Raw genomic sequence first — 25,635 nt, 5'->3', positions numbered from 1 at the left:
GCTTACATATGTATTCAATCATATCCTATGTAAAGGTGACTTCGATTACCTCCATGGAAATTTACTAATCTATGTTAATTTTACTGGTTCAATAAATTACAAATGTATAAAAACATTAAGTTATCGGTAATGAAATCAGTAATAATATTTAATAATTTGTACTTATAGTTGATACGTATAAAGATTTTATGATACCCATTGTTTCGAATCATTTATAAACCTTTACAAAATAAATTATATTGTGCTTTGGTACCGCTCAAAATGACTATTATAATGACAATGTCCATGAGTTAAGTATTTGCAACAATTGAAGTAACTAGTAGATTCAATACATGCAAATTAGGTTAAAATATATTCGAAATGGTTAATTCTATAGATTTTAATGTTTCCAACAAAATTTTAATAGTTTTGGGTGTTGTTGGTAGTATATTAGTTTTTGGAGGAGCTTTCGTTGGATTTAAAGTCGTACCAGATGGTATAAATATGAAACTTTGGGAGGTAAGACTAAAGAATGGTCAATAATTCAATGTCACAATTATTTTTTTACGAAATATTTTTGCTAAATTTGTTACCTCATATATTTGTTAACGAATTCACTTGATATTTCCCTAGATTTAGCCTTTTAGATTAAAATTCATTTCATTGAAACTATTTTATTTGTTGAGTCTAGAGTTTAGAACATCAAGAATCGGCTAAATCACTTTGTTGAAACGTGGATTCTTATAGAGTTAAAGACTATTTTATTCAAAAATTTAAAAACTATTGCTACTCACCTTGAACAAAAAAAAACATTCTAAAAATTTCTCCAAATGAACTTATCAATGATTTGAGGAACAAAACGCATTCATCAAACACCATTGACCTCGACCCAGTCGAACTTAACAATTATTTCGTGAATGTTAGTAAGAATATTAGTTCTAAAATATCTCCTCGTTTCTTCTAGAAGAATCAATGACAGACTCTTTCTCAGACTTGTAGATAGATTTGAGCTAGACCAAACTATACTCAGCATTCAAAACAATACTTCCTGCGGGATCGTTAGATTATCAGCTAAGTTATTTTTAAATTTTCCAGAAGTGATGATTGACGTTTTATGTTCTCTAATCAAGGAATCATTTGAAAAGGGGCCTTTCCCTTCCACTAGTAACAATTGTCCTATTGCATTATTACCAATCTTATCGAAGATGATTGAAGATAGCTTGGATAGATGATTTTCAAATTATCATTTTCAGGTCCCATTCAATTGTACCTCCACGGTAAAAATTTCTTGCTGGAACTTTAGTTCTATTATATTGAAGTGACCAAAATTATCCCTTAAATAGAGATAGCGGTAGTTGCTTGAAAACTACCACTGTATTAGAAAGTACATAATCTAAACTGCATTTGTTTTAAGTTTAGACGCCACGTTGTTTAGTACCTGTCTGGCAGGTGAGGACTCCTGAAAAGTAAATCCACAAAAGGGTACTGGATGATCGTTGACTAAAAGTGTGCGAGCTAGCAGACATAGTAAGCATTTCAAATAGTGCAGTACATAGCATATTAACTGAAAATTTAGACTTGAGAAAGCTGTGCGCAAGATGGGTGCCGCGTTTGCTAACAATAGAACAAAAAAAGCGTCGTGATGTTTCCATCGAGCTTTTAGCAATGTTTCTCAACAATAAAGGCGAATAACCATGGATGAAACGTAGGTCCATCACTTCACATCAGAAACAAGAGAACAATCAAAACAATAGACTGAAAAGGGAGAACCAGCTTCAAAGAAGGCAAAGACCGTTCCATTTGAAGGCAAGGTTATGAAAAAGGAAAAAACTATCAACGTCGAGTATTATGCGAACTTATTGCAATGTTTGAGCGAAGAAATCACGAAAAAATGACCGCATTTGGCTAAGAAGAAAGTATTGTTTCATCAAGATCATGCACCAGCTCACACATCTTTTATTGCAATGGCCAAAATTAATGAATTAAAGTTTGAATTGCTACCTTTCGCCAGATTTATCCGTATCGGATTGTTTTCTATTCCCAGAACTAAGAAAATAGCTCGGTGATCAAAGATTTTTCAACAGAGAAGTGGTGATGTCGGCAGTTAATGGCTATTTTGAGAAGTTGAAGATTCTTATTATAAAAAGATTATCGAACTTATTAAATATCACTGCGAAAAGTGTAAAGAGGTAAAAGGAGATTACGCTGAAATATAAATATATTTTTCCCGAATTTTTTGTGCTTCCTTTGTTGGAAAAGGGACTTCTGGCACCATCCTTGGGATATAGCTTCACACCCTGATTTAATTATGATCATTCATATAAAAGATCATATTGTGTTTAACTAAATCTTGATAATTTAGTGCCTTAGCATTATTATTTTTGACAAATGCATTTATGTTTGAATTTATTCGTACCTATGCTAACTACCTACAAAAAATCCATCTTTTGTATTAAGCGCATTTAGAAATTATTTATTTTTATATGCAATGGAGGCGATCTCTATTAACGAGAACAAATATTTTTACATTTTAGTAAGAATTTATGAATCGTATGGAATAGGTATCGTGTATAAATCACCTCAAAGTAAAGTGGTGAAACTCAATGAAATTTTTCATTACGGAGGCGTCTCTTTCCACACATTTTGATAAAACAATCCATGATTGTGTCTTCCTGAATAATAGTATTCCAATATAGTTTACAAATTACATTTGTTTTTATGTTAAAAAGTTTTCTAATCAAACGCTAAAGTGATTCTAAATTTTCCGAACATATTTTGACCTCTTCGTCAGGAACGTAGTTTTTTGCATTGAATTTCTGGAAATTCTGCATAGTAAGTTGCTTTTCCGTTTTTTTAGACAAAAGTTTTGAAAGAAAATACAGAACAATGGAATATTTTTGTGAAAACACCTTTTCCGTTCACTTTCAAAGTTTATATATACGATGTTAAAAACCCAGAGGAAATTTTAGAAGGAGAGAAACCGTTGGTAGAGGAGGTGGGACCGTTTGTATACAAGTAAGTTTATGAGATGATCCGTAATCTGACTAGTATAATATAATGTATCTCCTAATCAATGACCACGAAATGGTTATTTTAAGTGAAATATTTTAAATTAACTGGTCGGAATTATTTTTATTTTGATGCTATATACCAACAGTGCGAAGCAATATTTCAGTATTTATAAAAATATACTTTTATAAATATCTAATCACCCGCGAGTTATCTTCAACGAGGAACGTATTCATCCAACTAATCTTTTTTTCCTTTCTGGAATTAGCAGAGGAAGATGGGTTTCTAGTGATTATGTTATCTTTTCTTCAGTTTAAAGATTTTCAAAAGGTTCAAAATGTATAATTTTTTTATTGCAAATGAAAATAAATAATAATAAATTATAAAATGTGAATATACGCGTAAAATTTACTGATGTAAAATGTAAGGGAGTTTGGTTTAAACAGGGTATCAGACGTGACTGAATCGTTTTTGTAACCCATTCATTTTTTTTTCTGGAAAACGAAAATTCAAAGCAAAAACCATAAAGTAAAATAAATTCTTTGCAAATAAAACAAAAGAAAAAAACATTTCAATTCCAAAGTAACTTTATAAATAATAATGGTAGTCAGAATCGTCTGAACTAGAGTCATCATTTGATTGAATAGTTAGAATAGAAAGTTATAAAAAAATGTATTTTTTCATGCATTCTTCTGTCAATGTTGCCAGTGAGGAGGGAAACGTTATACAATATTTTATTATCCTTTTAGTCCAAGAAAATATATTTATTCAGAATATACTTAAATGGTTGAAGAAAATCTGTAAATTTATATAAATTTATGTATATTACTGAAATGTTAGTGAGGTGATCATCACCATATGTAAATTTAAAGTCTTAAAAATACCGCAAAGGTGAAAAGTGAATAAAATTTATCGTTATCTACTACTTATTTATTTATAGTGGAAATGTCAAGGATGTGATAATTCACAAAAAAGTTATTATAAATCTTCAGTGATCAAACTACATTAGTTAATAGCATTTGCTATTATATAACTTATTTTGATGGAATGAATTTATACATAATACCTTATTCAACAATTATCCACTGAGTTCGCAATTTTTGAATCAAATCATAAAATTTAATTGACAGCTATTTGATTACTTTAAAAGTTCTCTCAGCAAAGCAGGTCTAATGGTAACTACAAGTACAACATAGCTACTAATTTCAAAATTCAAATTCCACATCTATGATTTTTTGACTTGAATATTGTAGTAATCTAATTTTTCAATATTAAATCATCGTTTTTCCCATCACAATAGAAAAATTATCTATCACAAACGGGAGCTTTTTCCCATTGTATAATAAAAAACTACTATCGTCCACGTGTTTCATTATAAGATTTTAGGGATGTCTAGTCTTTAGCACATCATGAGTAACAGTAATAATATTCCGGTATCTTTTAATAATTTAATATTCTCAATTTGTGTAGAAGACCGTTGATAGTGAACAAACTTTTTTCTGGTATATACATAGTAAAGAAACACACTTTATGCACTAGGAAATTATCATAAAACATCTGTATTGAGATAAAATTATCGCTTGTAGAAAAAATATTGTATGCAATTAGTGTGTAAAGGCCTTTTTCGACTCATTTGATTGATAATATTCACAATTCGTTGAAAAAAGGCTACTTTACACACTTGTGACATAAATAACCATTCTATTTCAGATTATTTAAGTGGAAGCAAGAAATAGATTGGTCTACACCCGATGATATATCTTATAATTTGTATACCAGGTATGAATTTGACAAAGACGCTTCAGGATTGTATTCGGATGAGACTAAAGTAACGATTTTCAATAGTATGTTTTATGTAAGTAAGAATAAAATGTGAATTCTGGAAAGTGGTGCTTTGGTTGGTGCTTTTATTATTAACTACTTCATAATCAGATATTATTATTATTATTCTATCCTAATAATAATCCCAATTTTCACTTGAATTTGAGTTGACCAGTACTTTTTCTGAAAGAAGGCGGCAGTGAATTTTTTTCAACGACCGAAATACAACTACATATACAGTCTGAAATAATTTTGGGTAAAAGGCTTGTATGATAACATTTGCTGCACAAAATCTAAGCACTTATATCGTGGGTCCTTTGTAATGAGCGATCTGCAATCAAAAGGATGACAGACCGAGGAATTTTTATAAAACCAGATATTTTCAAAAGATATTTGTGATGAAATCATAAAATGTTTTTCTTAACATTGAACAGCTTTCTAATCTTTCAATTTCTCATTCTGGTATAATAGGAAATGCTAGGAATACTTTTTAATTTGAAAATTACCATTGGTGACTGCACGTGATCTGAAGCATTTCCATGGATAAAGGCAATTGTGAGGCAGTGTTTCCCGTTCGTATCTATTTGTTGTTAGTAGTCTTGTCAAAATTTCTTGCCAATACCTTTGTATTGAGGATTGCCGTTTCGACTTATTGAAACTCTAAAAGTATCTTCTAGAATAAACTCAGTAAAGTCCGAAATAATCTGTTAAGGTAAACCATTTCTTATTTGATTTTTCTACAACTGCTATAATTGATAAGAGGCTTTGTGCAACTCTTGTGATTATCTCAAGATTGCTTTAAAAAACTGATACTTCATGTTATTTCAATTTTGTTATTTTTGAATGAATTTTATTGCTTCAAAAGAAAGGAGATGAATTATTATGTTTAGTTGTTATTGACGTGTAAGAAAAAATGATACTTGAGCATTGGTTATAACTTGATGATACCTGATAGAAAATCTTGCTTTTGCTACATTTATGATGTAAAATTATTCGGAAGCATTATTAGTTTTTCTATTTCTAAATTCATGCAACGAAATTCGAGTGATTACTCGGATAAAATTTCCTCAGCCCACCCCTTTCACTCGCAAAGGACTAACTACGGATATTTCTTAATATTCCTTTAGATTATACGAAGATGAAATTAGCAGCCATAAATCATTAGTCTACACGATACCCATACTAGGCTAGGAGATTTACGAAATTATGTGACAAAATTAATAGTAGAAAAAAACAAAGCCAACATGTTCTAGGGGTCAAATAAAAGTTATGTGCATAAAATTCAACATTTTTTGTCTATGCGTTATTTTTTTAAACACCAAAAAAACGGTTACAAATGTTGTTTTTTGCGTTTTGCGCTGAATCTATGCAAAACTCGTCTTTGATACTATGGGCAATATCATAGAGAATTGAAAAATCTTCAGAATAAGCTTTTATAAATTACATTTTGATAATTTGTTGCTTAGATAATTTAACCGAAATGAGAAAATTTTTAATTTTTTAAATTGTTCAATTTTAAATATAAAGGTTTCTTATTCACTGAAAACCAAAATCTCGATGTACTTGATCAATGCTCTTAAGATGGGCCCTATAGCACCGATAGTTTTTGCAAAATGGCAATTAAACCATAGGAGGCCCTTTTTTTCAAAGGGCTATTCTTGCTCACCAGATGGTCCTATCATCATTTGGAAAGTCGCGTTGGAAAGAAGAAGAGTTCAACTAAAAATCCCTCATCTCAGTTTTTTGAATTTTTTTTACCCCAAAAAAGTGTTTAAAAAAAGGGCAAAAAAAATTATAAACAATTTATTGTTTTTTAAACGTCATATTCAGAGTCTTGCATAGGTTCAGCGTAAAAAGAAAAAAAACAAAATTTGGACCGATTTTTTGGTGTTATATATATAATAACGCATAGACAAAAAATGTTGAATTTTATGAATTGGAGAATCTTTCGTTGTTAGCTTTGAAACAATAACAAATATGGTTCGGATTAGTGAACCTGTGTAATGTGTTGTATCTGTGATAATTGATTTCCGCGTGCCCTATTAATAGATCTATTTTGTCTTTGCCTGCCCTCTAATTAGCTACAGTACTTCAGCCGCTATGACTGAGGGGTTTGTTCAATGTTTGGGAAGAATTATTTGTCTATTTTTAGAGTATTATGTTGAAAATAGAAGAAACTCAACCGGACGCTTTTGGTTTGATAGAAAGTGAGCTTCCAAAGATATTTGGAGAAAATGACGGTTTGTTTATCAAAGTAAAAGTTAAGGATTATTTATTTGAAGGACTGAAGTTCTGTGAAAATGAAGGAGCCAATGCCGGTTTTGCTGGTTCGATGTTTTGTAGACAAGTTATAGGAAAATTGCATGAGTCTAAGACTTTAAGATTGGAAAATAAAACGGTTTTATTCTCTAATATGCATTACGTAAGTAATTATGTATGAAATTTTTATGTTTAATTGTTGTATTTGACTCATTGTGGAAATGGAGTTCTTCTGTTTGATTACAATTTTTCCATTTCTCCCAAATAATTTAATATAATATCATTTCGATACGCATAAGTAATATGCGAGAGTTTTCAGAAAAACAACACACATTCAGGTAGATTCACTGTTAAATCCGGCCAGAAAACTAGAGAAGAAGCTGGAAGATTACATTTATATAATGGAAAAGAATATATTAGCACATGGTCGGGAGATAAATCTATATGTAATAAAATAAGGGGTGTGACAACTGTTTTTCCCGTAGATGTGAAACCAGATATGATTTTTGAATCTTTTGCAGAAGATATTTGTAGGTAAATAGTTCTCTCTTAATTTTATTTCTTCAAACATTCTCTATAAATGTACTCGTATTTTGATTTCTATATCAATACTCAACGTCGCACATACAGGTATTATGGAAACGACGGCAATGAAAATTATTGAAAAAATATTCGCAGATGGTTCAAGGGCTGATTGAAAAACGAAATGTTTAGAAGAAATGAGGCAATATCTGAATGTTTGTAGAAATTCTCGTCTCTGAAAGATTCACTCCAAAGCATGTTCCGAATAAAAGCTTACTTTTCAAGCTTTTTTATTCATCCCTGTAGATAACAAAATCTGCCATTGCTTTGATGCATACTATTCAATCAATTTTTAAACTACAACAAATCTAGAATCACTTATTCAATATCTCGGTTTAGACTGAACCAAATTTTATAAAATTTCATCGTCACTCACATCTTTTGCAGTATATGCTAGGCACAACACTTATCATTGAACGATATAGTAAATCATTTGTACTACTTATTAACAGAAAAAAGTTCTGTCCCCAATTGCCTATTTTTCTTTTAGAACAGTTGCTTTGGAATATTCCTCCGAGGAAACAGTGAAAACCCTCAATGGATTGAAATTTGTTGCTAAAAATGATACATTCAGCACCTCCAATAAAGAAAACTCTTGCTTTTGTCAAAATAAAACTCGGACGTTTGATACCAAATTAGGCTGTGCTAAAGATGGGATAACGGATCTAAGTCCCTGTACAGGTAATGACAACAACTTTCAAATTTGATTTACATTCGGCATATATTTAATATGTTTTTCTGAATTTCTAGATAAAGTTTTTGGCTTAGCAGTTATTTGCTTTGCTGTTAACTCTAAAGTGAAAGACATTCGCAACTATGTGTCTGTCTAGATCATTTGAGTGAATGTGAAAAATATTCTGTGTTTGTAGTGAAAATCATTTTCGACAAATTTGAGTGATTGTTCTAGAATAAAAATGTAAATCCCGTTGAAAGTATTAGTCAGTTCAAGTTACGAAATTTAAGTAGAGCATAAGTGGTCTAAAGAAGAAACCATTTTAAGAAATATTTTAGAAGTTTAGATAACGGAGTTGGCATATTAAATGAAAAATTTTATGTTCATTTCAATGGCATGGAAACTCGTGCCTATCAACCATCAAACACTAAAATATTCAATAACCTGGTAATTTTCACGTTGAACCAAATTGTTAACGGTGTAGAATAGGTGAAAAATGTTGGTGATATTCTGTAATAAATCATATCCTATGAAATGTGGATGAAATTTTTTATTCACGGCAAGTTCAAAAATCCTTTGAAGTTATTTATTTGAAGGGTATCCTTTTCGGGTCAAAGACGCTCGACATCCATTTCGTAACTGCTCTAATTTCCCTCAAAAAAGTATGAAACGAATTTTATTCACTAAATCTGTGCAGGCAAATGATGTGAAAATAACCTCGCGACTTATTTTCTTTTAGACTGGAAAACGAAGCAAATAAATGTCGACAAATCAATATTTTATTTTGTTTGAGCCATATTAGTTTCTCCCGTTTCTTTGTTTTTATTCTACAATTTACCTCTGCGACTCAAAGGATATTACACGAACAACTTTTAAAGTTGATGTGCCTATTTAATTTGATTTTTCCATTCAATATCCATAGGTTACCCATCCTAGATGTTCGTTTTCTCTTTTTTCTTCATCTCAGTGATTCTAGTTAGCAATCTCTTCTCTTTCGTCTACAGAAGTATCCTTGTCTTTGCCGGTGTAGATCCAATTCTTGAATGTGTTTGTTCCGCCAGATCAAATTGTTGAGATATACTGATATTTTAGTGGTTTTGGTGGATTCTTCTCTAAGCTTCGACATCCCAATAGCGGGCCCCTACCACATTTCTTAAATTACAAGAATGTGAGATTTTTTTATATTAAGGGTTTGAGATAATAGTGAAGTTGTTTATTTTGCGTTCAGGCGCCTTATGCATAAGATAAAAAACTCTTGTTCAAAATTAAAGCATCACTTGTTTTTTCTGAGTAATTTTCATTATTCTAGAAAATTTCAAAATTTCTATTAAGTATTTATTTTTGTCACTTTTCAACTGTTCTAATACTGTGTATATACGACATTTATTTAAGCCTTAGCTTTTTAGAGCAAGATAAATCTTTTATTCTCAAAAATATTTTCACAATTGGTAGACAAAAGCTTGTGAAAAACTAAGAAATAAACATACAAATAACTGTATATAGACACAAATTAAATAAAATCTAAATATAAAGTGAACACAAGAAAACTAGAATGAAGAAGCCATTTTGGGAAGTCACAAAATGGAGGTGTAAATGTTTTAAGGCAAGCACAAAGCTAGTTTCTATTCGCTGCGGTAAATTAATTCAGAATTCTCTGTAGAAAATATAACTGAAAATGCCGTTTACAGCATTTATAGAAGAAATCGCGAATTCCTGACTTTGAGATGTTCTAAAAAGATTGTTAGGCATTTTTACCCGGTGTTATCAACTCGTGAGAATTAAAGTATGTTGTTATTTTGGAATGGGAAAACATACTTCAAGCAATCAACCAAAACTTAATAACAAGCTCACTAGGATGAATACCAGGGATTTCTATAGGTCTAAGAGGTCCTAAGCATTAGTATTCTTTGTAAACTGAAGATACTCTATGTAATATTTTATAAATTTTTATAATTTCCAAGCTTCGCCAAATTTTGTATCATTACAAAAACTTTAATTGAAATAAATATTTGCAAGATTCTCCAAATAACTCCATTTTTATTATTTTAAATCTATACATTATCCAAATGGTGCAAATACAAAATTTATAGTACCTACTGCGTTAATTTTAATTTATTCATTCACTTGCTTTGAAAATAATTGTTAAGTTGTCAAGTAATTGGAGATGAACTTCTGGTCGATAGTTGAAGGTAAACTGCACTATTGATATGTAAAATAAAATCTAGGAGGCATTGAATTATTCAAACCAACTATATTTATGCTAATATTAGCTATCTACTTCTGGTTTGACCACCTTATATCTTACCATTTATTTGCTTTACCACATTTGTAGAATAATTATTGCGTCGTGAAGATATTTTAGAAAATTATTTATCAATAGTTGAAGGTCAGATGCATTATTATTATGATGAATGAGAAGTGGGGAGGTTATACTTTTTACTTTAAACAAGTGTTGTTTTCTTTATCCATTAGCATTTAAGTTTCATTAATCAAATGATTTAATGTCGTGATATCATTTTTCCAATTTCTATAATATATTCAATTTATCGATTGTAATATCCAAATATTTAAAGAGTACAATTGGTAATAACTCAAATGCCGATAAAAGCATATTTCAAAAAATATGTGATGTTAATAATAGCTGCATTTCAAAATGCAAGGGAAGGTACGGGTGAATGCGAGGGAAAATCATGAGATTAATCAAATTTTTAACACGCTTCACAAATCTGTGGGCTTGTTTGTAACTCTCCTTTGTGGTTTATTACTGTTAGTATATCCCACTACTTCAATTGCGTCCGTTGACCGAGCGGACTGAGGCGTCAACTTCCGGATTCGCCGGTCGTGGGTTCAAATCCCGTTCACACTTCCGGATTTTTTTTAGAAATTATCACTGCCCTCTGTTGGAGATTTACGATACTATCTGCATAAGTATTACCTTAGAACTTGACTCTTTAAATTTTATTATGCTTTCAAAGCATATCAATATCATAACACTTATTTCATTTCTCATTCATTATAATTGTTTAAGCTTATTTTAAAAACTTTTTATTTTTATGTGTTTTGAAAGCGTGTTTGTTTATCATTTATTTATCATTAAACGACAACTTCTGAATAACCCTAGTTATGATTTAGTGGTATCTTCTTAAAAATTGACTTATATTCTTTTACACTTGATTAAACTTGGAATTTATTTCAATTTATAACATGATTTCTTAATCATAATTTGAATTTTTCTTAATAAGTCTTTCTAAGACCGAAAAAATTCGTATAATAATTAGAGTAGAATAGAGTAGAATAGAGTAGAATATTCGTAGGAGATATAAGACGCATCATATTACCCAGTCTATGGTGTATAGAATGAAAATAAAACTTTTGTGAATTTTAAACCATCAAAGAGATCAATTATGGAAAATATTTTGAAATATAGGAATAAACCTACAACGTAGTTATTGTTAATGAAGTGAATAAATAATCTTTTGAAGTAACTTAGTGAGCTAGAGGAATTTCATTCATATAAAATCAAACTACTTAATAACAATTATTCCTATCATTAATTAGAACAGTATACGATGGTTTTCAAAAATATCACATTTATTATAAGTGAACTTTTGGGTTGATATAAGATATCATCCTTCAATGAACCACACCCCGATCTGAATAACATTTTCAGTATTATTGTTAGTTTTTTATAGTATTAAATGGGCCTTACTCGCTGACTGAGGTCAATACAAATCTCATTTTCATATTTTCCTTCTAAATATTTTCTTTCAAACGACAACAGTCAAACTTCGAGCTCAATGCCTTATAAAGTTTAGTCTAGATTTTTTTCTGAATCTCTGAATTTTTTAAGCAATGAAAATAACTGAAAACCGTATAAATATAGTAAAGCCAAAGTTTGGTTTGGAAAGTTTTATTCAGTATTCTACAAAATTTTATGGGCCGTACTTGCACCGATACTGCTCAACGATCTGGGCGGCTGCACCAGAAAATATTAAAATATCCCGAAAAAAGTCATAGAAAATAATCTAGTGAAATTGAGAGATAGAATAGATATTGAAAATACTTCCAAAATTGTGTCACGTGTGCTCAAACACACACATCTCCTAAAATAGTTAATAAGCTGAATGTAATTTTCAAATAATAATCTCCGATGAAAGCGTCTCAGTATTTTAGTAGTTCAATTGACTTGATACTCTATAAGAATATTAGTATGATAATTCTACAAGTGGATTAAGCATCTCAGAAGACACAATTTACCGTTAAAATGAAAAGATAAAATCATGTAGTCAACTAGAATTTCCATAATAATTATTTTACTTTTTAATTGTATTCAATGCAATTAATATCGTTAAGCTTTTCAATTCTTGAAAAGGATATGAAATATGTAATAGATAGGACTATTATTTGTAGGAAGTAGCAATTTGAAACATGAAGACGATTAAGCTTATAGATAAGTAAATATTTTCCAACTGTTTTATGAAACAGTACAGGTATTAAGCTGGAATTTATGAAACCGTTGGTGATATTCATACTGAACACACTGTTTACATCAACACTCACAATTACATTGTCTGACGCGCGTTTCGATAACCAAGTTATCGTCTTCAGAGAGGTAAACTAAAACCTAATGATTTCAATTACCTTCTTTAAACTAAATTTTCCCACCAATAAACCTCTCCACTAAATCGTCACACTGTGATTTACATTTTTATACAACAATATACCTAAAAATATCTCTAAATTAGATTTTTAAATATTTGATAAACGACTGTGAATATTTACGTATAACGGCAACGTAAAAATAAAATTCTTGGAAAATCGTAATCATCATTAGAGCTCTTAACAGTTTTAGGTTAGGTTAATTAGGATTTTTGGTTTCAAAATAGCACCCTAAAATGTACATGATATCTGGTCGAATTTACTACTGTCTTTATTCTGTTATACCTATGATATGTTATTTATCAGTTTTTCGGGATAAGAATTTTCTCTTAATGTTTGTAGACAATTTAGACCCAGGATTTTATCGGTAAAACTAGTAATCACTGTCCTTTTTTGAGAGATGGGATTAGTCGAATTAGAGTTTGAATATTTTGCGGACCAATATGGTTTAGTATACCATGTTATTGTTAATATTTTTATAGTGTGGTATCAGATTAATTTCGTGTTTTTGTGAAATAGTAATGAATACATCTGCATAACTAAAAAATGGAATATTTATATTCAGTTGGTTTGAAAGAGTTTCTTCGCCATCTTCCATTTCCAGTTTCAAAGTCGACTTTAAATATAGGATTATAAACAAAAACTAGAATAAAAATTTGAAATAATATCAAGAATGAAATGATTGAGCTCTTTTTTGCTGAGAAAATATTAAAAAAGCCTTTTGATGAGCATTCATTATTTTCGTTTCACTCCTTTTACATTGAAATAAATAAAGACAAAAATACACAATGTAAGTAAACAGAGAAAAAATTGCCAAAATGGTCTCGTATATGAAGTTTGAAATAAAGAAAGCCTTATATGATTTTTTTTATTTCTATATTATTAGCAATCTCAAATTCCAATTAAAATAAATATACGCATGACTAATTAATATTTTTTGAGAAGTATTTTAGTTTCTAATAAAACCAGTAAACATATGAAATGTCACACCACAAAATTTTTAATTTATGCTAATTAGACTTCACACATTTATATAAATTTTTCAAATAAAAAAAAACGATCCGAATTAACAATATCGACTTGTCCCGGTTCTCGCCGAGAGGTTAAAACTGATGTTATGCTGAAGCCCCGTCATAAAGTCTACGAAAACCAGTTATATAGTGAAAAGAATAGTATAAATTTAAAGATTCATGTCATTCGCATTCAGTTAATAATGTTTTTCACGTTATTCATAGCGGTACTACAGTTAGTATTCATCGATGTCGCTAAAGCGAAAATATACGATAGGTGCGATCTTGCTAAAGATCTGCAATACAAATACGGGTTTTCTAATGAACAAATATCAACGTGGATTTGCATAGTGCAACATGAGTCTCTTTTTAATACGTCTGCAATGAACCATGGTAGCGGAGATCATGGTTTGTTTCAGATCTCACAACTTTACTGGTGCTCGTCCGAACATAAAGGTCATGCTTGTAATGCCAATTGTGCTTCTTTTAGAGATGACGATATTAGTGATGATGTAAAATGTGTCAAAAAAATATATAAGGAACATTCGAAAATTTCAGGAAATGGTTTCAGCGCCTGGACTGTCTATAGATATTATTGTAAAGGTGATACTAGCCGATACATAGAAGGATGCCAAGGTCATGAAGTAAACGCTTCGCAGGTTGCCGCTATATCAGAGAATGGAGAGCTTGATAATGATGGATATCATTTTCCACCTTTACCAAAGGCTGTTCTAAAAATATACGATAGATGTAGCCTAGCTACTGAATTGAAAGAGATTCATAAAGTACGAATGGATGAATTAGCCACATGGATTTGTATAGCTCAACACGAATCAAGCTTCAACACTTCAGCAGTTAATGAAGCTGGTGACTATGGTTTATTTCAAATATCCGCAAGTTTTTGGTGTTCCATATCTCAAAAAGGAGGAGGATGTAATGCTAAATGTTCTCAGTTTATAGATAATGATATAACAGATGATTTTGTATGCGCACGAACTATTTTTAACGAACACAGAGCAATTTCAGGAAACGGATTCAACGCATGGACTGTTTATTCTCAATTCTGTAATGGAAATAATGATAAATATATAGGAGGTTGTCCAGAAATTGATAATATTATACAAACGAATAAACAAAGTAAACAAATGACCTTACTTCGACCTGTAGAATATAATAAAGTGTATCAGCGTTGTGAATTAGCACAGGAACTAAGACTCGTGCACAAAATACCGGAAAACCAAATTTCTAAATGGGTATGTATTGCTCAACACGAATCTAATTTAAACACATCAGCTCTAGGTGACGGAGATCATGGAATATTTCAAATATCTGAAAAATATTGGTGTTCTCGATTTGGGAAAGGATCAGGATGTTACGCTAAATGTGAAGATTTCAGAGATGGTGATATAACTGATGACATTGCATGTGCACAAATAATTTATCAAGAACATGTTGGTATTTCCGGAGACGGTTTCAACGCTTGGGCAGTATACTCGCCTTATTGCAGAGGAAATACCGAGCAGTATATCAGTGATTGTGTATATTTGGAAGGAAACAATAGAATTGATATCGATTCCTCTTATAATGAAAAAAACTCATACAGCGAAGAGCCCAGTGTAACGAATCTGGGTTATAACACATTACAGAAATCTAGTGATTCTAAAAATTATAAAACATTTTTCCCAACAACTTCAGCTCGGAACTCATTTTTCCCCTCTTCAGATATATTGGAAAATAGCATCGAAGATTCATCAACCAAAAGAATTGATGTTCAGCTATCTCAAAATCACCTTCTCAGTTCTATTGATCCACTGAGCAAATCATCAACAATTCCCACAGTTTTTTTGCAGACTGCAAGTTTTTCCGATACAAAATATGACGATTTCAATGTACCTATATTTTTGGATAATAAAAAATCTCTTGTACCGAGATCTAGACAACTAAGCCTGGAAACAACGGGGCGCAGTAGACCAAAGGGTAGACCTACGTTTGCTAGGAAGCCTATAGATACAGAATCGAATGGACCATCCGAAAAACAAAGACCTCCCAGACCAGTTGGTCCACCTCCTAGACCGGCAGGACTACCTCCTAAGCTTCCAGGAAGCAATGGACCACCTAGACCTCCAGTTCCTCCAAGACCTTTAGGCCCTTCCCGTCCTACAGGTACTCCCAGACCCCCACCTCGACCTACAACTGTCAGACCTTTTAATTGGAACAATCTACCAGGAGCTATTTTCACTTTATGGCCAAGCTCTACCAACGGCCCTGTCTCAACTTCCGTTTATTCTACAAGCCCGAATCCTTTACCAGGTCCTGGACTGGGAAGTACCACAACTATTGCTCCTTCTGCAAATAGATATATTAATAGTGACCAAGCACGTGAGAGTAAGACTGTGAAAAGAAAAGAAAAACATTTCGAACTTAGTTTTCCGGGTTATTCATTTTCAAGAACGAAATCGGGCTTCAGATTAATACAATCTATATAAAACTTGGTTTTAAAATAGTGTATAAATAATTTTGTAAGTTAAAAAACTTTAGTGCATTTTTTAAAGGTGGTCCTGTTATGGTGTCCTTTCCACATTTATTGTATGGAAACAAAGAATACCAAACAAGTGTTCAAGGTATGGACCCGGATAAATCCAAGCACGAAACTTCTCTTATATTAGAACCGGTAAGTAATTATACTCATAGTCGAAGCAACAAAATTGTAATTTCTAGAACGTTTTCTCTTAACTTGACATGAACGTGACTATTAATTATATTCATGAAATATTTTCAATGAAAAAAGAAATAATTTTGCTTAAATATATTTCGAACTATCACAATTAGAATGTACATGTACCGCCTAAGGTAATCTTCTTCACCTTCAAACGTTTTCTAAACATCGAGGTCTCAAAGTAATGAAAGTAGCAATTTTTTACATAATATTTGAATATATTAGAACCATATTTTGAACTATTGTTAATCTTACGTTTTAAGATAACTGATTGTCGTTTACACACTTAATATTAAAGGATTCGCCTGGATGGCATTATTTATGGTATTTTTGTGACTTGTAATTCATTTTTTCTTGACGCACAGGTTCTTAATTAGTATATTTTGACTCTAGCCCATTTGCTGCTTCGTAAAATTTCTTATAACTTGTACAAAGTTATTATGTGAAAAATTACATTATATCAATGTAGATATTGAAAAAAAGCGAAAAACTGTGTAGCTCTCTAAAATATGCTTCACTAGCAAGGTAGAATTTTCGTATTTTCGCATCCATAGTTTTTTTAATATATGTTGACACTAATTCCCAAAATTTTTTTGAGATATGATAAGGCAAACTAACAATATACTATTCAGAGTGTGACGCTCGTTTTTATTAAAAGTTATGGCGAATACAGTTTCTCGTGGTGTTGAAGGTGGAGAAGTTGCTCCCTCATGACACGATGTTAAGTTTTCAATTATATCAAAAAACCGTCCTTGGTACAGTGATGATTTTGTGTTCCAACCGAATTAGGTATTGTTTATGAAGCGTTTCCAGGACGCTGTTTTCGATACTTGGTTGATAGCAAGTATTGTTACTGTTACAAGAACCGTGCATAGCCGGAGATTTCGCAGAAAATATCTATAAACGCTTCCAAGAATGGGCCAAACAAGCAGGTTGGAACAAACCTATCATTTACTTTGGTAATAACTAATATCTTTACTAATAGTAGTCACAAAAGATTTTACAGCGTCTAGGATTTCTGGATTTTTCTGGAAATATTTTTTATGTCCAGATGTTCACTAGTCCTTGTTTTTAATTCAACACAAGATCGAAAGAAGACAATAAAACAGTAATTTTCATCAGATTATTTTATGTAATCCTTTCATACCTTTATGTGTATCACCCTTCCTCTTTTGCCCCTCCATTTTTCGACAGTAATAATGATTACTAAAATTACTCACTTACACGATACACTTAATTCTCTTCAATTCTCAAAGTTTCCACACATTACAAAATAGTTCGGCTACTCGACTAGAGACGGCGGTACTGTACGCAATGTCCACTAATTCGGCTGCAATTGCGTCTGCCTCTCGTCAAAAGATGGTGTTTGGTCCTACTATACATATAAATATATTCAAATGTGATAATTTAACTCTCTTCATTCCTCGTATTTTTTCGGTATAATATTAGTTAATGTTTTGCTTATTTTGGGAAGGTTTTGAATCCCTTAAACCCCCCTTGGCTACGCCCATGCCCAGTAACATAGCAAGTTGTGATAACCATTTAAATTAATAAAATATAAGAATAATTTAAGGTTGATACTAAAAATTATTATTTTGCATTACGTGTAAACTGTCAACGTTCCCAGTTATGCCATCAGGTGCAAATACAGAAGATCTGTTTTATTAGAATTCATAGGATAAGAAATATTAGATAAATAGAAATTGAGAAAGCAGTGGCTTCAAAGTAAATCTGATATAAGTTTTTTGGTATGACCCTGAATTTTAGCCATACGTTCTTCATCTTTTTACTCGTGGCTAATCACCTTTTTATGCTAATCTTTAATATTTGAAAGAGGAAAATGTCCATGAGATTTAGTCCATTAGACGCTGCATTATAACAATTCTATCTTTGGCGCAAGATCATGATGCAATGGTTCTAAGTTGTTACGCTATAAATGCAACAGAGCGTGAATGAGGAACAATAAGTTTACTGAAATTCTCTAAGTGAACATTCGTCTTTCATTCATACGCCATTTCATAAAATATACTACAATCAAAGAAGTTTTATTCAGAGATCATTAAAATCACCCAAATGAACTCCAAGCGGCATAAGTCATTCGAACAAGTTTTTTTAAAAAGTTCTTAATTTTATTTGTGGCAAATGTCATCCAAGTTCAAATCATTATAAACAAAACATAACACAATCAAAATTTATTTCACCCATACCTTGGAAAATGGAGCTTCTGAAAACCTCATATTTAATTAATAAAGCATGATTTTTGAGCACAATGTATTTGGTCATGAGCGTTTAGCTAATAATGTCAACAATTCAAATAAACTGGTACCTAACTGATTTTATACTTTTTGATTTACAGCTCAGTGGTTATCCATTATATGCAGCTCAAAGGATACAATTTAACATGTTCCTTAGACCAATTGAAGGTATGGAAAGTTTGGCTAATGTCTCCAGAGCATTGATGCCTTTGTTTTGGGTCGAAGAAGTATGTAATGTAATTTAATAGTTTAATAGTAATTATTGTTTTTAAATATAATATATCCGTCTGCATAATCCGACAATAAATACTTCAATTGCTTGTTTTATTAGAAGATATTCATATTTATAGGTTATGGTTATGTAAAAAAAACTTTTCTTAAATATTGAAATTATCATAAAACATAATTGTGAATATTTGTTTTCAGACTTTATTAATTGGAGACCAGTACATTGAAATGATGAAATCTGAACTTTTTCATACCATGAATATAATCAATATCGTCAAATGGATCGTGATAACATCTGGATCGGCATGTCTTATAATAGCAGCCTTGGCGATAATCTATAAGCGGGCTCCTTGATCCTTTCAGAATGAACCTTTACCGTTCGTTAATTAGGAAACACATGCACAATTTAAGCTAATAAATATAAAAACCACCATTTTATTTGATCTACGAAGTCTGATATTATTATATAGTTTATAGTAACAATAGGTTAAGTCGTGTTTAAATGTCCTATTGTTGAGGACATGTGTGACAAAGTATACAAATATTTCTCTTAGAGATGCAAAAAATGGAGTTTGTACACTTCTTTTGATGATTAATAAACAATTTGTTGGAAGTTTTTTTAAGTATAATTACACCCATCCAAATTTTTTTAGCAGAATCTGAAATAGTTGCTGCATCAAAAGCTATTGATCGCAACGTGCATATCACCATAAGAACGTTTACCATTTGATACAAATTTCATGCAATATTATCCGATTTGAACATTATTTTCACACAAAATAAATATGTCATACATATACATACATCCAGTATTATTCAAAACTACCTTACCCACTCGTTAGCGCATTTTTTGCTTTATACAGTGGTAAGTTCAATAAATCGAAACTTTGATATTTAGTTATAAAATTATCTTTGGGTTTTTTCGATTGATTATGTTTGAAAAAGAAATAAAAGCGAGCATCGTTGACATTTGGAGAATTGGAGACCCACCGTACATGTCATATAAAGTTTTCCAATGTGTCAAATGTATGTTCAAATTCATCTTTATCGTCAGTTATTTGACATGTTAACCGGTTACTCGACATATTTCCCCAACAACTTAAGAGGCCTTAGTTTACCTTTTGGAAAAATTGCTGGGTTGTAACCGCACGCTGTTATTGCATGGGTGCATTGTTCACAAAGCACAATCACAAAATTTTAAGATATTTGGAGATAGTCAGAGGGTGATGCTATATATTTTAAGATATATATAATAACAAGTGTTTAAACAGATATAATTTTATTCCAAAATCAAACATGGCCAAAAAGAAGAATGTTCAATGTTTCTTACAATATTTTTATGTAAAAAGCAATCATTTTGCACTTTCTGAGGATGCATTATCGTCATGCGGTATTAAGACGCGAATATTATTTGATTTAAGAACTGCATTTGACATTTTATGTTCTCAGTTTTCTGTAAGTAGGTAGTATATTTTCAACCTTACGAGGATGATAAGTACCTGACCCAACAAAAATTTTGGAAAAAATCATATTTATTTTTCATCGTAATCTTCATTTAGTTCGATACCCTTTTCCCAGCGATGTTCAATGAGTTTTATACGCTTTTTATAATAAGAATCGTCAAGCTCATCAAAATAGTCATTAACTGCAGACATCACGACATCATTGTGAGAAAATCTTTGTAAACCGAGTAATTTTTTCAAGTTTGGGAACAGAAAATTATCCAAGGGGGCTAAATCTGGCGAATAGAGTGCGTGAGGTAGCAATTCAAACTTTAATTAATTAATTTTGGCCATTTCGATAACGGAAGTCTAAGCTGGCGCATTGTCTTGATAAAACAACGTTTTTTTCTTAGCCAAATGTGGCCGTTTTGGCTTGATTTTATTCGCTCAAACGTTGCAATAAGTTCGCATAATACTCGCCGTTGATAGTTTTTCGCTTTTCAAGATAGTCATAGAAATTAATCCACGCGCATCCCAAAAGTTAAACGCCATCATCTTTACTTACTTTGGAGCCGATTCTCCCTTTTCAGTCCATTGTTTTTATTGTTCTCTTGTTTCAGGTGTGAATTGATTTTAGTTAAATTATTCAATCAAAACACAGCGTATAATGGAGGTTATTATCCAGGTGAAGTTTACTGTACGTATAATATCTCCATAATAATCAAAACAAAAATCTAGGAATTAGTTTCTTAAATATACGAGGGTGGTATTTATTTATAGTTATTAATAATCCCTTTTTCCAGTTCAAAATTCATATGCCGTATCATATATTTTCCGGTAATAAATTTAATGCCGTGATTAATGTCGACTTACGAATGATATAAAACTCCGCGGAATAAAAAAGATTACAAGTATCTGGTGGTCTATAATACGCTCTATAAGTTCTCTATAAGTACTCGTTAATCATAAAATAAAAATAAAACAATACATAGCTTAGAAGACCTGCAATTGTTATCATTTAATTTGGAATTCCCAATTCAGACAAGTATTTTGCTAATTAAGTCATACGTTGAAGTTATTTCCATGAATATTAATTTCTTTTCATTTGAATAAAAATGAATAATTCCAGATATTTGATTCAATTATGCAGAATTTAATTGTTTTACTTCGCCTTCATATTCTACTCAAATCGTACAAATGTATATAAGTTGGGACTAAAATAATTAAACTTATTTTTCCTTTCAGCCAATCAGAATACTCGTAATGATTTTTTACAAATTCTATCTCATTTTTATTTTGAATATATCTTTTGTATATTGTCGTATTTACGATAAATGCACATTGGCTAAAGAATTACTAAACAAGTACCAGTTTCCAAAAGACCAAATATCTACATGGATTTGCATTGTGGAGCACGAGTCTAATTATAATACAGCAGCAGAAAATACAGCATCGCATGACAATGGACTTTTCCAGATTTCTCAAATATACTGGTGAGTAAATCTCTTATAATAGGTCATCAAAGTTAGATGAATCCATATCGTCATCTCATGAGGAATCAAATTTGATCCTTCTATTATAAGATTTTCTGTTTTGTTTTAGGTAGGCCCCAGTCTTTTTTTAATTTTTAGTCACTTTTACTTTAGTGTTTTTACAAGAGGACTTTGACTTGGTATTTTGAGACGTCTTTTGTAAAAGTTTCTTTGCTGCTTTTCTGGCACCTATATCTTTTTTGACATTTTTTTTTTCTTTTTAGTTCTTTATCTTTAAATATTTTTTTGACGGAATTTGAGGTCAAAATACAGCTATGGCCTTTACGCTTTGAATTTTCTCTCACTTTCTCTAATGCTGCTTTAGGTACTGGAGATATTTTGTCTAAAATACTTCGAAGATTCTCTCCACCTTCTGGTTTATTTGCAGATAACATCCAAAGCAACCAGGGACACCAGGCTCTTCGCTATATACTACACCAAGGTCTTCAGTTGGAACTTCAGACTATTTAAGCTGGAGACCAAACCAGACATTTGGTTGCTAAGATTGTCTTCTTCGTCTTGATCTTCAGCTAATGCTTGTGTTGCTCCTTAATCTGATAAAAAACCTCTTCCGTAAACTTGTCTTTATTGATTGGGAATATTCAGGTACTTTAAAATCCAGAAACTCCTTTCTCATATAAGCAGCACTAAAAATACCAGCTATATCATAAGGAGTTATCTTTTTGAACACGTTTGCCCGCATGCATTTGTCACACTTCCTGTTGAAGACACTCTTCAACAGATACATCGAGTGGCTGCAGTCGATGGGATATGTGAGGAGAGAGATGGCATAATAATTCGGGGCATTACCCCCTCTTTAAATGGCGTCATTACCCAGAGTGACTATATAACTAACTACTTTAGCCCACACAGTTTTAGGAATATTATATAAATACCGTACCACATAAATCTGCAGCTAATTGAACACACTATTCATATGTAATAATAATATACGTCTGAAATAGATGTAATTTGCACATACCTCAGTTGTCTGGAAGTCAAAAATTAGATCAAAATACAGATAAATCCGTACTACTACTGTTTGTTCTATCTTGTTGAAACGATAATAATTTCTATTAATGTCTGTCGACTTAAAAGAATTAGAAAATCAATCAATTAAAAGCACAAGTAAGTTATTCCTTCATAAAATATTGTACATTTATTTTGCTATTTATTATACCAGCCTAAACATTCACTTCAATAGTAATAGTAGATGTTAATCAGCCGAAAATAGAATATGTTAGAGATTCCGCTAGCAATAATCGTAATTATTTCATATAAGTATAATTTATGACCTGAATTATAGCCATTCAGTTTCTCAAATAGATGGATTGCACTAGAATAGATTATCTCTTTTCTGAAATACAATACAGATGTTTTACTTGCCACATAATACCTACTAATATTCTTTTAGAACTTTAAATCAAATGATTCTGATTTTATTTAACCAGCTTCACTTTGCTAGGATCTAGTGCCAGTTTTGCGTGATAATCAGAATGATCGACATTTTGTTCCATTCATTCCCTTGCATTGGATCATTTCCTTGATAAAATATAACTTCTGACTACATATTTACTAATATTCAGTTTATTTTCATATGAAAAGTATATTTAAATTATTAACGACCATTTATTATTAATAGAGATTTCTACGTTTCGATGTTAATTTTATTAATTGCACTCATCATTCGATATGTAGGTGTGACCAAGCCCCAAACAAGGGATGCAATAAACCCTGCTCTAGCTTCAGGGATGACAATATTGACGACGATGTAAGTTGCGTCAAGACTATTTTCGGAGACTTCCAAAAAAGGGAAGGAAACGGCTTCAAGGCTTGGACCACCTATGATGCATATTGTAATAAAGATACCAACGATTACATCAGCAATTGTGGATTGTAAGACGGAATCACATAATATTAAAATAATTCATAAGTTTGTTCCTCATTTCTTTATACACAGGTATGTAAATAAATTTTTACCACGATTATTGTCACATATTAAGCAATCTGCTGATCTTCACAGCTTTTTTAAAGGCTTATTATTGTTTCTTTATGAAGACGTTATAACAGAAATATTTGAGTAATGTCTTAGGGACTCAAACTTGATGAAGGAATAATCCTGATTCACACCTCAACGCAGTATAAGCTATCACACTTGGTTTACCATGTAAGTGTTGAAGAACTTATCCTAGAAGAGGATAAATCGAACAGGGATCGAAGGCATAATGATGAGAAAGACAAGGAGAAACCATCAACTTTATTTCTCTTCAGGAACCCATGTTGATGGCTGATGAATACAACGCTCTCGAGTACAGGCGCTCCTTGAATAAGGCAGGAGTGCAAGAGATCTCTCGGTCAGCTAAAGAATATTAAAAGTATTTTTTGTAGTGGTAAGATAAACAATATGATAAGAGAAATGAATATACTTAATGTCAGTACATTAGAAATTATCGAAATAAGATAGCCGAACTCCGGGTAAATTGAGATAATACAAAGTAATAAAAGATTCTTTTCTTGTGAATATTCGATATAAAAAATGAGTAGCAATTATACTATCTTCAAATATTACACAGACTGTAAATGACATAGAATTGCGGATAATCATGCACCAACTCAGGACCATGATGTTGAAGATGATATTTGTATCAACTTTACATTCATAAACGCAATACTGTCAGTTAAAAACTATTCTGGTCTAGTCTATCCTGGTGCAGACGTACCTACCTACGACTCACTGTTAGCTAACATGAATGTACAATTGAGACGAGTAAAAACAAACCAAGCCAAGACTACAAAACTTGACAAAGAGAAAATTAAAAACAAAGAAATACGGCAGAATGTTACCAAATACATAAAAAATCATATGTTCATGAAGTAAAAGATAAAGAAGCTGAGAGATACACAAAAAAAGATAATAGCAGACGAAATACTTTCTATAATGAGAAATGAAAAGTAAAAGGTAATAAGATGATAAGAATACAAGAGAATTCAGAGATTGATAAGTAAACAATCAGAGAAGCCAGGGCAGATGTTATGCACATGAGTGCGCAGAAATAGAACGTTATGAAATCAATTACGACTCTTCAAACTTAAGAAGCGCATATCTGTTGTTGGTCTGCAAGCAGTAGGAGTAGATGGAGTGCACTTAGTATCACTTAAGCTGTCAAGTAAAAATAGTATGAAACTACTAATGACTTGGCAAAATAAAGCTCATGAAAAAAATCATAAAGCAACAAAATGCGGTGACTTTAGAACTATAAGCCTTATGATACACGTGTTAGAAACATTTTATAAAATAATTTGGTCGATACAAACATCGAGATTCATGATCGTATGTTAAATGTTAAATAGAATACTTTGGCCATGTAATGCGCAACCCTGTAGAGTACGATCTTCAAAACTTGTAAAACAGGGCAACATAATGAGTAGAAGAAGCATATAATATTGTGGTTGAAAAATATTCGTCTATA

General features: G+C 31.4%; 3 protein-coding genes across 3 annotated transcripts; all 3 read left to right on the top strand.

Annotated features, from left to right (window-relative positions):
• The first annotated feature begins 238 nt into the window (after positions 1-238).
• On the top strand, positions 239-19,804 carry LOC130442058 (sensory neuron membrane protein 2-like). The gene is made up of 9 exons (XM_056776034.1): positions 239-498; positions 2,837-2,994; positions 4,699-4,843; positions 6,962-7,231; positions 7,388-7,602; positions 8,141-8,331; positions 16,545-16,663; positions 19,065-19,190; positions 19,390-19,804. The coding sequence occupies exons 1-9, from the start codon at positions 361-363 to the stop codon at positions 19,543-19,545; spliced, it is 1,518 nt and encodes a 505-aa protein (XP_056632012.1). The 5' UTR covers positions 239-360; the 3' UTR covers positions 19,546-19,804.
• On the top strand, positions 14,194-16,608 carry LOC130442056 (uncharacterized). The gene has a single exon (XM_056776031.1). It carries the CDS (start codon positions 14,196-14,198, stop codon positions 16,476-16,478), a length of 2,283 nt encoding a protein of 760 aa, XP_056632009.1. The 5' UTR covers positions 14,194-14,195; the 3' UTR covers positions 16,479-16,608.
• Positions 19,805-21,885: 2,081 nt separating the features above from the next.
• On the top strand, positions 21,886-24,065 carry LOC130441695 (lysozyme C, milk isozyme-like). Its single transcript, XM_056775477.1, has 2 exons — positions 21,886-22,126; positions 23,864-24,065. Exons 1-2 carry the CDS (start codon positions 21,897-21,899, stop codon positions 24,063-24,065), a joined length of 432 nt encoding a protein of 143 aa, XP_056631455.1. The 5' UTR covers positions 21,886-21,896.
• Positions 24,066-25,635: the final 1,570 nt, after the last annotated feature.

The sequence above is a fragment of the Diorhabda sublineata genome, chromosome 3 (genome assembly GCF_026230105.1).
Source record: "Diorhabda sublineata isolate icDioSubl1.1 chromosome 3, icDioSubl1.1, whole genome shotgun sequence".
Classification (NCBI taxonomy): Eukaryota; Metazoa; Arthropoda; class Insecta; order Coleoptera; family Chrysomelidae; genus Diorhabda; species Diorhabda sublineata.
Note: the sequence above shows the minus strand (reverse complement) of the source record. Positions and strands in the feature narration are given on the sequence as shown.

Coding starts and splice junctions, on each gene's coding strand:
- LOC130442058 (XM_056776034.1), top strand. CDS start 361: ATGGTTAATTCTATAGATTTTAATGTTTCCAACAAAATTTTAATAGTT. Junction 2,995..4,698: donor GTGGGACCGTTTGTATACAA/GTAAGTTTATGA, acceptor ATTCTATTTCAG/ATTATTTAAGTGGAAGCAAG. Junction 4,844..6,961: donor TTTTCAATAGTATGTTTTAT/GTAAGTAAGAAT, acceptor GTCTATTTTTAG/AGTATTATGTTGAAAATAGA.
- LOC130442056 (XM_056776031.1), top strand. CDS start 14,196: ATGTTTTTCACGTTATTCATAGCGGTACTACAGTTAGTATTCATCGAT.
- LOC130441695 (XM_056775477.1), top strand. CDS start 21,897: ATGATTTTTTACAAATTCTATCTCATTTTTATTTTGAATATATCTTTT. Junction 22,127..23,863: donor CAGATTTCTCAAATATACTG/GTGAGTAAATCT, acceptor TTCGATATGTAG/GTGTGACCAAGCCCCAAACA.